We start from the raw sequence: 13,982 nt of genomic DNA, 5'->3' as shown, positions 1-13,982 counted from the left end.
TGAGCATTGACAAGAGAAATGACTTTGGTATTGCTTAGGTTTAATAGGTTTGAGTTCATAGATAAAAACACATGCATTTTCGCTGTGCATGTCCATTAATCTATATTCGTCAATGAAATGTTGAAAATAACTGGTGTGCAAAATTCATACGGGGACTGTCAGTGATGCAAATATATTGATTGAACTCAACAGATTTATTTTATTTTCAGAGAAAACTCACGCAATAGCTATTGACTGCCAGGAATTTATTACTTTCAGTTGGTTACTGAAAATAGGGGACAGAAGCATCTCCATTTAGACATCTTCTGGTAGCGACCTTGGAAATATCATTGGGCTGGAGTTGTTGGTTAGCTTATGGAAATTGGAGACCATAGAAAGATTTTATATCCCCACCGAGAGATCTAACGTTTGTCAGTAAAATAAGATGTTCAGCAAGGTCAGAAGTCTATTTAATCACAAAATCTTTGTGCAAGATTAATAAATGAAGCTCAGCCAATGCAAGCTGCCAATACACTTGCAGCAATCGAGTGAAATTACAATAATCACTCCTCGTCGACTTTGTTTGTAATATTAAATGTTTAGAAGTGAACACAGCTTGTTTTCTCTAGTTGCTGGGAAGACACACCGGCTAATCTTTGCCGTCGCCATCCTTGCATTCTGAGCCAATGGGATTCCATCGTTTCCAAATGGTCACAAATGTAACTCTCTTGCGTTGTTTTTCTCTGCTTTCGATTTCCTTTTGTTCCACGAAAGACAACCTATATGAGAAATACACATTTTAGACCAGATCTACTCCAATTTCAATCTTTTTTTCTCATTATCTTTTGCTTTCACATGACCTTTGATTATTTGTGCAGCAGGGAACATTGCCAAGTTACAACCGTCGGGCAGTTGGCCCTAGTGTGGAGCAAAACACCTTAAGATTGTGTTTTTAAATATCCTGCGAAACAGTGTTAACACAGTGTTGATGCTATGCATTTTGGGAAGTTTAAGCTGCACTCTTAGACAGAATATTTTTTAAACTAACCCCCAGTTAATGACTGATCAGCAAACCTAGGTTGTTAATGTTTCCAGGCGAGGGGTAATGTAGGGCTTTTTTATTTATTCATGGGATGTGGGTGTCTCAAGCTTGTCCAGCATTTATTTCCCTGAAAAAGGTGGTGGTGTGCCATATTAAGGTTACAACCAGACCAGCCATGATCTTATTGATTGGCAGAGCAGACTCGAGGGGCCCAGTGGCCTACTTCTTCTAATTCGTATGTTCATATTATGTAGGAACATCCACATGCTGTTCGGAAGGAAGTTCCAGAATTTTGACCGAGTGACAGTGAAGGAAAAGTGATATATTTGAATCGGGCTGGTGTGACTTGCATGGGATCTTGCAGGTGGTGGTGTTCCTACGCAGCTGCCGCTCTTTTCTAGATGATATAGGTCAAAAGGTTTTGTATCAGATGCTGAAGGAGCCCTTGGTGAGTTCCCACAGTAGATCTTGCACATGGTACTCAATGCTGCCACTGCAGTGGAAGGGAGTGAATGCTGAAGGTGGTGGATGAGGTGCCAATCAAACGGGCTTCTTTAACCTGGAAGGGATTGAGTTTCTCGAGTGGGACAGAAGTTGCACAACCAGGCAAGTGTAGAGTATTCCATCACACTCCTGACTTGTGCCTTGTAGATGGTGGAATGGCTTTGGGGAGCAAAGGGGTGAGTTACTCCCTGCAGAATTTCCAACCTCTGACCTGTTCTTGTAGCCATTGTATTTATATAACTGGTCCAGTTTCTAGTGAATGATGACCTTCAGGATGTTGATGGTGGGAAATTCAATGAAGGTAATGCCATTAAATGTCCAGAGTAAATGGTTAGCCTCTTGTTGGGAGACAGCCATTGCTTGCACTTCTGTAGTATGATTGTTACTTACCACTTACCAGCTCAAGCCAGCCAGTGCTGCATGTGGGCATGGCTGTGTCAGTACCTGAAGAGTTTTGACTAGAATTGAGGATGGTGACACTTCCCACTACAAGAAGGAAGGCCATTATTGAAGCAGCTGGAGGGGGCTGGGCCGAGGACACTCCAATGAGGAATTCAGCAGTTCCGGGACTGCGATGGTTGACCTCCAACAATGCAACATTTCATTTTGTGCTTGAGATGATTCCAACCAGTGGACATTTCCCCTCTGTCTTTTTTGGGGGCTCCTTGATATCACACTAGTCAAATGCTACCTTGACATTTAGGGCAGTCACTCTTACCTCCCCTTTGAAATTCAGCTCCTTTGTTCATGTTTGGACTGCATTGAAGTCTGGAGTTAAGTGAAACCAGTAAAACCTAAACTGAGCATCGGTGACCACGTATAAGTCAATAAGCACTGTCAGTGACACCTTCCATCACTTTGTTGATGACTGATGGGGGGGTAATTGGCCAGAATGGATTTGTCCTGATTCTCGTGGGCAGGGCAAAAGTGGACACTTTTCCATTCTGTTGGGGAATTCCCAGTATTGTAGCTGTACCGGAATAGTTTGATTTGCAGCATGGCTAGTTCTGAAACACAAGCCTTCAGCATTACTGCTGGGATATTGTCAGGAACCGTAGCCGTTGCTACCTCCAGCGTGTTCAGCCATTTCTTGATATTATATACAGGCTGGCTTCTGTGACAGTGGGGCCTCGGGAAGAGTCCGAGATGGATCATCCTTTTGACACTTCTGGTTGAAATTAGTTGCCAATGATACAGCCCTGCCTTATTTTTGCACCCTCATGCCAATATTGAGGATATGGTTATCCATAGAGCCTCCTTCTGCCCTCAAGTTACATAAATATAAAAAATACATTAAATAGCACCGTTCACATTCTATGATGGCTCATACCTAATCTGTACACAAGGTCCTACAGATACCAGTGAGATAAATGACCACATAATCTGTTTCAGTGATGTCCGATGAAGGACAAGGATTTTCTAGAGCCTGGTAGAGCTCCCCTGCTCTTCTCAAACAGTGCCCTGAGATCTATTAGTTGCACTTGAGGGGACAGGTAAAAACTCATACAAATGTTGGTACTTCTGATTGTCCAGCACTACTTCTTTAATGCAGTGCTTAAGAGTCATCCTAGTTTATGTCAAACCTTGAATCAACAACCCTTTATGAGTGTGAGATGGGACTGTTACCACCAAACCAAGAATGAGTGAGTTTGGCCAGATGTGAGACCAGGAGGGACTCAGTCACTTTTCTTATTTGTGGTGGGAAAGTAAAAGGAGTTTGTGGTTAAGAAGAAATGTTTTTTGTTGAATAATAAACAAAAATGCTCCTTTAAGTTCTTGATATTTGTCTTTTCAGGGAGATTGACATCTGCAGTGATACTTTGCAATAAAATGAGTCATTTTAGTTGGTTCGACACAAAAATAGCTGGGAAATGGGATTTTACTTTATTAACTTATGTTGGAAAAGGATTGTCAGCCTGTCACTGAAATGAGAAGGTTGAGGAGGAAGATCTGGACAGAGTGGAGAGTAGTTCGAGCTGAGAAACGGAGATAAGGCTGAGCATTCTGCCAAGTTAATGAGTCCAACAAGCTTTATTCAGAACTGGAAACAATTAAAATGCATTATTTGCATTTAACACTCCCAAGAACAGAAGGTAGTGTGAGTACACTTGTGTTGTAAGGTGCCAGATTAAATTCGCCAGGAAGAGATGATGACAGCAGAAGGAAAAAGTACCAAAGAGCAGAGGAGGCAGATCTACCTAATTCTAGTATGACCAACATGGTTATTCCAAGAGCAACATTATCAGTGTAGATAGCTCATCAGCCATACACTTAAACAGACTTCAAACATATCTGCATGGATTTGTTCAAAACTGTTAAGCTTGTCAGCTATACAAGAAAAAATAACCATAAAATGATCCTGCTGACTCACAGGATACCAAACTTAAATGTTTTAAACAACACCCAACTGATGCAATGAAGCAGTTATGGTGCTATATTTAAGATTATATTTGAACAGATTCATGTACTCAATGATTCATTTATAGTGATACTAATTGTGTTATGGTGGAGCTGTTAATAAAATGGTTAGTTCATCTATCTGTGCAATCTTATGACTCTGCCAGTTAATTCATTTTGTCAATGTGTAGTGTCTAGTTACAAATTTGATTTGGATATTTCAAATTAGCTCAACTTCAGCAATCTAATAAACTTATAATCATGCAAGTTAAATCTCAAATCTTATTTTCTGCTGTGGATTGATTGAAGCAAATATGTCAGACAATTTTCAGCTATAGTTTTTCAATGGCTTACACCTGTTGTTCTCATAGCAAATTGTCCCTTTAAATTTTCTTCCGTCCTTCAGGATCATTTGGTTAGAACTTCCCATTAATGGGCTAGCTGCAGTCATGAGCTTCAGTTAAATAACTTTGGATAAACTGGTCTGCGATATTTTTAAATAAAGGGCCCAGAGCAATGCTAGCATTGCTGCCTCACAGCGCCAGCGACCCGGGTTCAATTACAGCCTTGCGTGACTGTCTGTGTGGAGTTTGTATGTTCTCTCCGTCTCTGTGTGGGTTTCTTCTGGGTGCTCCGGTTTCCTCCCGCAGTCCAAAGATGTGCAGGTTGGTGGATTGGCCACACTAAATTGCCTCGTAATGTCCAAAAGGTTAGGTGGGGTTACAGGGTTTTCCAGATTAGGGTGGGAGTGTGGGCCTGGGTGGAGTGCTCTTTCAGTGGGTCAGTGCAGACTTGATGGGCCAAATGGACTCCTTCTGCACTGTGGGGATTCTATTAATATAAATTATGTAGTCACGAACCAAACCAAATAAAACCACTGGGCTCCTCGGCTTGATCTCAGTTTATTTCAGCCAGGAATTAAGTAGGAATACTATAGTTGGCCTGCAGAGGGGAGAATTAACCAGTGTTCCCACTCCATCCCAATTTCTAGTGTACTCACAGACCTGGACACACCCAGATTTCATACTGCTCTGAGTCAGCTGATTACAGTTGGGCGGCAATAATTAGCTACACTGCTCTAGATTGAGGAGGGCAAGGCAACATTTCCATTCCATTTCACTATCCACTTAACCTTTTGAGACCACATTCTGGAAGAAGGTTACAATGAAAATTCCACTTGCCCCTTGCAGACTGCCCACTTCTCAGTGCGAATGTTCACTTGTGCACATTTTCACCAAGGCCATTACACTCCTTCATGAAATGACCTGTTCACTTACTGCTTTCCGAGTTCTTGAAATCTTTGATCTAGATTGTTCCTGCTCCACTTCTCTGAGGCGATGACAACCAAACCTTTTGCTTGTACAACTTGTGACAGACGCACTAGCCAAGCTGGCAGATAAAGAAAGTGGCTTTTAAATAAAATATAAACAGCACTCAACATCACTGTGCACGGCCGCAAGGCCTCCTGTTTGATCTGTATAACAGCGGTCAGGTTACTATTCGGTGAAAAGAATGGAAATTTATATTTAATTGTTAAGAAAAACAAAAAGGATCAGATCTGATTTTAAAATATTGTATAAAATGTTTTTAAAGACTATAGTAACAGGAAGTTTCAAAGCTCAATACAATTATCTCAAAATACATGAGTAATACATTTCCCATCTCTACCTGCCTAACTCTGTTAAAGCTTTCCTTTTTATTTCTGAACCACTACAGTCCGTACTGTTCCACCTGAAGTTCAAATATACTGCCCCTCTTGCTCACTCCTCACTGTGAGAATTGGTATGGATAACAAGACCTCCTACAGTAGCTCACTCTTCAGCAAGACTTCAAACTGTTGAACTCTTCCTTCGTCCATAGAACATAGAACAGTACAGCACAGAACAGGCCCTTCGGCCCTCGATGTTGTGCCGAGCAATGATCACCCTACTCAAACCCACGTATCCACCCTATACCCGTAACCCAAACAACCCCCCCTTAACCTTACTTTTTAGGACACTACGGGCAATTTAGCATGGCCAATCCACCTAACCCGCACATCTTTGGACTGTGGGAGGAAACCGGAGAACCCGGAGGAAACCCACGCACACACGGGGAGGACGTGCAGACTCCGCACAGACAGTGACCCAGCCGGGAACCGAACCTGGGACCCTGGAGCTGTGAAGCATTTACGCTAACCACCATGCTACCGTGCTGCCCTAGCAGCCCTTGCAGCCGTCGGGCTTATAAAACACAACAAAATAACTGCCACTTGACTTGCCTCCTCTTCCCTGCTCTTTACAATGTACATGATATCCTTTCTCCATCTAGACTTGTATAAACCAAATAAAAAAGGGAACTCAGCACCGTCAAAATTTAAAATAAAATCATCTTTGTGAAAAAGTGTTTGGCAGACATTTATTCATTTGTTTTTAATTCGGTCACAAAGCCACATATCAGAATGTATCAATGTGCATCATACAAAAAGATGTCCCACTCTTGCCCTTCAAACAAAAAGTGGGGCAACCACTTTTTCACGAAAGAGAATAATAGCAAGAGTTTTATCTCAGGCTTTCAGTAGGAACTCCGTTGAAACTCAAGCGCAGAAATAGGCTATTCAGCCCAACTGGTCTGTGCTTGCATTTATGCTCCACACGAACCTGCTATCATACCCAATCTCATCTGTCAGAATATCCTTTTCTTTCTATCTCCCCCATATCCTTATCGGGATTCCCCTTAAATATATCTGTTATTCGTGTCAATTTCTCCATGTGGTAGTTTTACATTTTTACCACTTCCTCCATTCTTCATTTCATTATTTTTGATGCTTGTTTTGCACTTTCTACAAGTGTAAATATCTTCTCTACGTCTATCTTATTTTCAAAATCCTAAACATAGGCCAACCCTCAGCTTCATCTTTTCTAGAGAAATGTCATTTGATCTTTTTTGTTCTTTTCTAGAAGACTCTAGAAAATAAAAACAGGAAATGGATTCAGTCATGCATACAGAGGACATAACCTGGGAATCGCATTAGAAAAAACCCCAGTAAGAAACTTTGAAAAAATACAAACTTGACAACTGAAAATAAAGTCTAAATTAATTCATGTGGAATTAGTGCACCCTGAAAGGTGGAAATATGTTGTTCAATTGTTCCATAATCCTCCAAAATGAAGGGGTTTATAAATCAATTGGGGCGGGACCCACGCCGGGTCGGAGAACTGCCAGGAGTTGGCTTGAATCCCACACCCACCACTCCAACGTCGGCTGCCGAATTCTCTCTTGGAGGGCGGCTAGTGGAGCCCTCAGTTGAGGGGAGGGGGGGAGGGGGGTGCGGGTGATCCGGCCCCGGGAGGGACCCAGGGTGGCCTGGCCCGCAATCAGGGCCCACCGATCTGCGGGCGGGCCTGTGCAATGGGAGAACTCTTTCCCTCCGCGCCGGCCTGTTTAAGGCTCCACTATGGCCGACGCAGAGAAGAAACCCCCTTCGAAAGCGCAGAAAACATAGCGGTTCTGCGCATGCGCCAGAACACAATGGCGTCCTGCGCATACGTCAACTCGTACCGGCTGTCGGAGGCCCTTCGGCGCCGGTTGGCGCAGCGCCAACCTGTCCAGCGCCGGCCTAGCCCCCGAAAGTGCGGAGAATTCCGCAACCTCCGGGTGGCCCGACACCGGAGTGCTTCACACCGCTCTTTGGCGCCGGTACGGGCCGACCCGCCGATTCCGGGAGAATCCCGGCTCTACACCAGTCTCCTGGCTGCCCTGTCTAGAGCTTCAGACCAGGAGCAGCGTGAAAGTAGGCGAAACTGGGTGATTTAATGCCTTACTCAAGGCATTTGGAGTTGAGAGGGGATTTGGGTCACCACTGTTTTCCTGCCTCCGCCAATTAAGTTCCTGCCCTGTTTCCAATTGAGACATTAAGTGAGTAATTAATTCCTGTCCACTTAAGGCCTCATTCCCACAGCCACTGATGATGGGTGAGGCAGTTGATATATGGGGTATTGGAAAAGCAAGACCCTTGTGGACTTCCAGGAGAGAACAGTCATTTGTTATCAGGCACTCAGTCTCCGATCGAGGTACCCAGCTTTGGGAAGAAAGGGGTCTGCTGAGAGTGACGCCATTGCCCTTGCCTCTGACCCTCGCTTCTGTCTTCAGTCCCGACCCTGTGACCCCCTTCCCACACTCATTCACCTGTGGTCTGGGTCCTTCACTTATTCTCGCCCTCTGATAGGTGCATTATCTGCAGCTACCACCACGTCCCCAGTGGCGCTGCCTGCAATGAAGAGCTGGCAGATTCTGACTGGCTGGCAGAACTTAGGAAGGGAGGATTACTCCTGGGTTTCCGGATCCTGGGGAAGGCGTGCCACTGCCCATTGAAAGGCTTGGCTTGGTTGGCACTTAACAGCAGGCCTTCCCCAAAGGCGGGACCACGAGGCTCTCACCGATGGTCCAGTTAAATTATAATTCACCCATTGTGTGCACAACTGGCTCTCCTGTGACATCATGAAATTCTTCTGTGACATCATGAAGGTCCCTCATGACATTATGGAATTCCCCTGTGACATAATGGAGTTTGCCTGTGACATAAGGGAGTTCCCCTGCAACATCATGGTGTTCTGCTGTGACATCATGGAATTCCTCTGTGACATCATGGAATTCCACTGTGACATCATGGAGTTCCCTCTGATATAATGGAGTCCCCCTCTGATATCATGGAGTTCCCTCAGTAACATTGTGTGGTTCTGTACTATCACAATTGGAGATGGTAGATGGTGAGTGCAATTCTCCATTCACATTTCACAGATGGCGAGGTCCAACACAAAAACATTTTACTTTTTCTGATTAAAGGGATACCACCTTCACAAAAAACATTTGACAAATATATTCTCATTTGTTTTAAACCAAATGATGTGATGATATAAAACGTAATAGAGTGGAACATGGCATTTTTTGAAAAAGAGTTACAGCACAAAGGGTGCCTATGTTTAGTCAATTGTTGTTCTTCCTTTTCCTTCTTTGCCAAACATCTTTTCGTGAAGGCAGTAGCCCATGACACTTACAAAATTTTAATTGAAAGCATTCCACACCATAGACTCTGCGACCCAGCACAAATACTCAGACCATAATAGCTTAAAGGGGAAGGCAAGTATAGGAAATGAGCAATTGTCCAAGCAAATGTGTCCTTGTTATTACTTATGATGCCTCTAATATTTGTCAATGCTTGGCTTTGATTCTTGGATATTGCAAATTCACGGTATCATAGTGATGGTTTCTATTATGAAGAAGCAAGTGTGATGTTTTCCTCCCAAACAGGCAGATATTGCATCAACAGACAATTGAATTGTTTGCTTTTTTAAAGCCTTTTAACCATCAGTTGTAAAGCAATCTGATTATTTTCAGCAGAGGTTTAATACTTGTTTACCCTGCAATTACCAGGACATCACCAAATTAAATGTAGAGTCAGAGACCAAACAGTAATTAATCTTTATAATGTAAGTATTTACTCAACTGGACTTAATCCTTGGAGACATTTGATTGGTAATTTCATATTTCCTATATTAGCCAGCCCTTTAATAAATGTATTACTTATATTTATGTTGAATATTATATATTAATGAATAAATAAATAGGTCAATAAATAAACCATAGGTCAAAACACTTACTTTCCCAGTAAAGTATGTTACATTCTGAAGACTCAATTAAACAATACAGCAAAGCTTTAAATAATACGGATTTGCAGGGAAGATAAGATCTCTGCTGGGATTTGCAGGGAAGATAAACCTCTGCTGGGATTTGCAGGGAAGCAATCTCTGTTGGGACTTGCAGGGAAGAATAATCTCTGCTGGGACTTGCAGGGAAGAATAATCTCTGTTGGGACTTGCAGGGAAGAATAATCTCTGTTGGGACTTGCAGGGAAGAATAATCTCTGTTGGGACTTGCAGGGAAGAATAATCTCTGTTGGGACTTGCAGGGAAGAATAATCTCTGTTGGGATTTGCAGGGAAGAATAATCTCCGTTGAGACTTGCAGGGAAGAATAATCTCTGTTGGGATTTGCAGGGAAGAATAATCTCTGTTGAGACTTGCAGGGAAGAAACACCTAACTCAAAATTGCATTACTGGTTTATGAGAGAGTTGAGGGGGATGATTGATTAGTTCTGTAAAAAGTAAAGAACATGTGAAATAAAAACGTGAAGACAAATGCTGAAATGCCACAGGAAAAAACGTCAATTCTAACTCATGCTTTCCAATAAGAAACCATCACTGAATCAAAACGTTTAGAAATTCAATTCACACATATTGGGTAAAGTCCGAAGGTGATCTCCATCATTATTCATAAATTTTCATTTACATATCTGACCAATTTTCTTTTAACATTTGTGGACTCTTCAGTGCATTCTATATGTTGTCTTCTTCTCATGTGACCCCAGACTGTGAGTACTAGCACAATGTTTAACTAATAGGCAGCACGGTAGCATTGTGGATAGCACAATGGCTTCACAGCTCCAGGGTCCCAGGTTCGATTCCGGCTTGGGTCACTGTCTGTGCGGAGTCTGCACATCCTCCCAGTGTGTGGTGGGTTTCCTCCGGGTGCTCCGGTTTCCTCCCACAGTCCAAAGATGTGCAGGTTAGGTGGATTGGCCATGCTAAATTGCCCTAAGTGTCCAAAATTGCCCTTAGTGTTGGGTGGGGTTACTGGGTTATTGGGATAGGGGGAGGTGTTGACCTTGGTTAGGGTGCTTTTTCCAAGAGCCGGTGCAGACTCGATGGGCCGAATGGCCTCCTTCTGCACTGTAAATTCTATGATCTATGATCTATAATACAGCTGAGCATTGCGCTATAGTCACTCTAATGTTCACACATGCACACTTCTTGAATGGTGCACTATGACACAGGAGCTACACTTTGCCTGACAAGAGGAAAATCCATCATGAGGCCACATTGTGGAGGTTAGGGTTGGCACTGGCTGTTGAATCCTATTGTTCTTGACAATGGAAAAGAATAATAAAACTATGGACCTAATGTATCTGTAGCAAGACTTATTACATCTTCAATATCCAAATTTAAATTATTGTGATGTAGTCTTACAGCTACAGACATGTGTCATAGATGAGTTTCTTTCTCCAAATCTGCTGTTTTCTATCTGATCCCTCTTATCCTGAAGACAGTTGGTTACACGGCTGTTAGATGCCACAACCTTAAGCAACCTCTCTGTAGTTGTGAAAACAATGTGTTTATCAGAAAACCTCTTTTATTCATTGACGGGATGTGGCTTCGCTGGCTAGACCAGCATTTATTGCCCATCCCTAGTGGCCCTTCAGAAGGTGGTGGTGAGCTGCCTTCTTGAAATGCTATTAGGGAGGGAAGTCCAGGATTTTGACCCAGTAATAGTGATATATTTCCAAATCAGGATGGTGAGTGACTTGGAGGGGAACCTCCAGGTGATGGGGTTCCCAGGTTTCTGCTGTTCTTTTCCTTCCACATGGTAGTGGTCGTGAATTTGGAGGGTGCTGTCAAAGAAACTTTGGTGAATTCCTGCAATGCACCTTGGAGATGGTACACACAGCTGCCACTGTTGGCCGGTAGTGGAGGGATTGAATGTTTGTGGAAGGGATACCAGTCAAGGGGGCAACTTTATCCTAGGTGGTGTCAAGGGGGCAACTTTGTCCAAGGTGGTGTTGAGTTTCTTCAGAGTTGGAGCTGCGCTCCTCCGGGTAAGGGGAGTGTATTCCATCACACAGTGCAGAAGGAGGCCATTGGGCCCATCGGGTCTGCACCGGCCCTTGGAAAGAGCACCCCATTTAAGCCCACACTTCCAACCTATCCCCGTAATCCCACCCAACCCAACCTTTTGGACACTAAGGGCAATTTATCATGGCCAATCCACCCAACCTGCACATCTTTGGACTGTGGGAGGAAACCGGAGCACCCGGAGGAAACCCACGGAGACACAGGGAGAACGTGCAGATTCCGCACAGACAGTGACCCAAGCCGGGAATCAAACTTGGGACCCTGGAGCTGTGAAGCAAATGTGGTAACCACTATGCTGCCATGCTGCCCACACTTCTGATGGTGCCTTGCAGATGGTGAACAGGGCTGGGGGGGGTGGGCGGGGGCCGTCTGCTGGAATCTGAGCCTTTGACCTACACTGGTAGCCACAGTATTTATACGGCTAGTCCACTTCAGTTTCTGGCCAATGGTAACCCCCAGGATACTGATGGAGGGGGATTCAGCATTGACATTGAATGTCCTTCCAAAATAGATTTGTTATTCAATGCACCATGTTTATTAAATGTGAAAAATGATGCAGTTACACTGCACTGTTACGAGCTGAAAACAACGCTGTGCATAGCACCGATTTTGTTCCAAATTATTGAGCAACATATGACAAAATATTTTTTTAGTTTTCATAGGTTTACTAACATAGAACTATTGAAGAGACCCAATAGTGGAGTACATATTTTTCCTCACCTTGTGGGAATTATTTCCTAGCAGATTCCCTGTCAGCATTTTCAGGGCAGGAGGAGAGAGCCTGAAGGTATTTTCTTTAAAGATTAGGAACCCTGACATTACATGTCACGTGTGTATTTACAGAACGGATTTCTGAGATATAAATTGGCGGTAATTGAAACTCGTTCCACCGTATCTCAGCTGCAGCTGAACTCTACACAGCATCTCTACACAGTCATAATACATTTCCCATTTAACGACAGGATTAGCACTTCCATTGTGCAAAAGATCTTTCAGGACCTATCGGAGTGAGTAGTGTAAAACATTTCTTCAGAGGATTTGGCAACTATTTTCTACCAAACAAAAAAAATCCCCAAATCAATTAAAACAAAAGGCAAACTTCAGTAGAATAGCACGGTTCAATGGCATAGTCAAGCCTTTACTTTCTTTGAGGCATTTATTAAAATACAGCATTTTTACCTGAGGGATTAAAGGTGCGATCCAAGAAATCTAGAAGTATAAAACTGTGATGTCCAACTTCGTTAGGAATCCATGTTAGCTAAAAAATTGAACATACACACAAGCAATTAGTTCAAATGGTTTGGGAAATACTTTCTCAAAATTCATGAAGGAGCTGAAGTGAGAACCCTGCTCATTGACATTCCTGGTTGTTCCATTGTTTTCTGGAGATAATTTAAGAAGATAGCAGCATGTCTTCATTTTCTTTTTGTGCCTATACATAAAGTACTAATTTGAGACATGCTTCCAATAACATCCATTTGGCTCAGTGGGTAAATGCAGCACAAACCAGGAAGGCCTAATGCTGAACATCGGAATTGCCAGACGAAATAGACCAAAATCTCACTTGCTACAGTCTGAGTTGTTGCATGATACAACCATAATGGAATTGTTGACTAATCATGGCAACCAATCTATCAATCGGTCTACAACAGATACAGACATGATGTGAGGAAAACCACCAGTAGTAGAAAACTTTGGGACCCATAGAGTCACAGTTTCGATCCCAGCATGTTTCGCTTCCCATGTCATGTTTCAAATTATTCATGTACTATATCACAAAATGTTATTTTCTGAAAGGAATCAATTTAATTAGCATTTGATTGAATCAATACAAACTGCTTCTATTATCTCCCGAGGGAGTCTGTCCCATAGATTGAACATTCGCTCATTCAATTCCTTGCTATGTACTCTCATAGCTGCTCCCTGTCATGGTAAAGAATACAAATGTCTTGGAGTACGGAATCAATGGAACATTACAATACTCCACAAAAGATATGTAATGCTCTGTAATATATAATACTCTATATAATAATCTAGAATAGAGTTGCGGAATAAGCTATAAGGGAAGACCAAAGAAATGGTCATTGTGAAATGTCGTCACAAAACAATGAGATACATTTCTGAGGGGAAGTGGAGTCAGAGAATAGTGGGAAGGTAGAAGGTGGGGGTAAGAAAGGGATGTGCGTTTTTACGTTCTGAAAAGTCTTTAACGTAAGAGCTCAGTGAATGCTACATTTATATCAAGAAGAAAAACACAAACAAAGGACGGGTTTTCTGATCCTGGGGATAAGTGTTGACGCCGTCGAAAACACCGTCGCCTTTCCCCGACGACAT

The 13,982-nt window shown here is 42.9% G+C and overlaps 1 protein-coding gene across 9 annotated transcripts in view; it reads right to left on the bottom strand.

Moving 5' to 3' along the window:
- Positions 1-432: 432 nt before the first annotated feature.
- Positions 433-13,982, bottom strand: part of LOC119964750 (ergothioneine biosynthesis protein 1-like) — a 76,239-nt gene continuing 62,689 nt past the window's right edge. For 4 of the 9 annotated variants that reach the window (XM_038794686.1, XM_038794689.1, XM_038794687.1 and 1 more), the window contains 3 exons: positions 12,828-12,906; positions 5,200-5,311; positions 433-758 (listed from right to left, as the gene is read on the bottom strand). In XM_038794686.1, the coding sequence (XP_038650614.1) occupies positions 629-758; positions 5,200-5,311; positions 12,828-12,906 (321 nt within the window). In that variant the 3' untranslated portion in view covers positions 433-628. Of the gene's footprint in view, positions 759-5,103; positions 5,419-6,805; positions 6,868-9,561; positions 10,055-12,827; positions 12,907-13,982 lie in introns of those variants that run through there. The other 5 variants (XR_005460354.1, XR_005460355.1, XR_005460353.1 and 2 more) reach the window with 5 other exon arrangements.

This window comes from Scyliorhinus canicula, chromosome 4 (genome assembly GCF_902713615.1).
Source record: "Scyliorhinus canicula chromosome 4, sScyCan1.1, whole genome shotgun sequence".
In the NCBI taxonomy this organism is placed as follows: Eukaryota; Metazoa; Chordata; class Chondrichthyes; order Carcharhiniformes; family Scyliorhinidae; genus Scyliorhinus; species Scyliorhinus canicula.
Note: the sequence above shows the minus strand (reverse complement) of the source record. Positions and strands in the feature narration are given on the sequence as shown.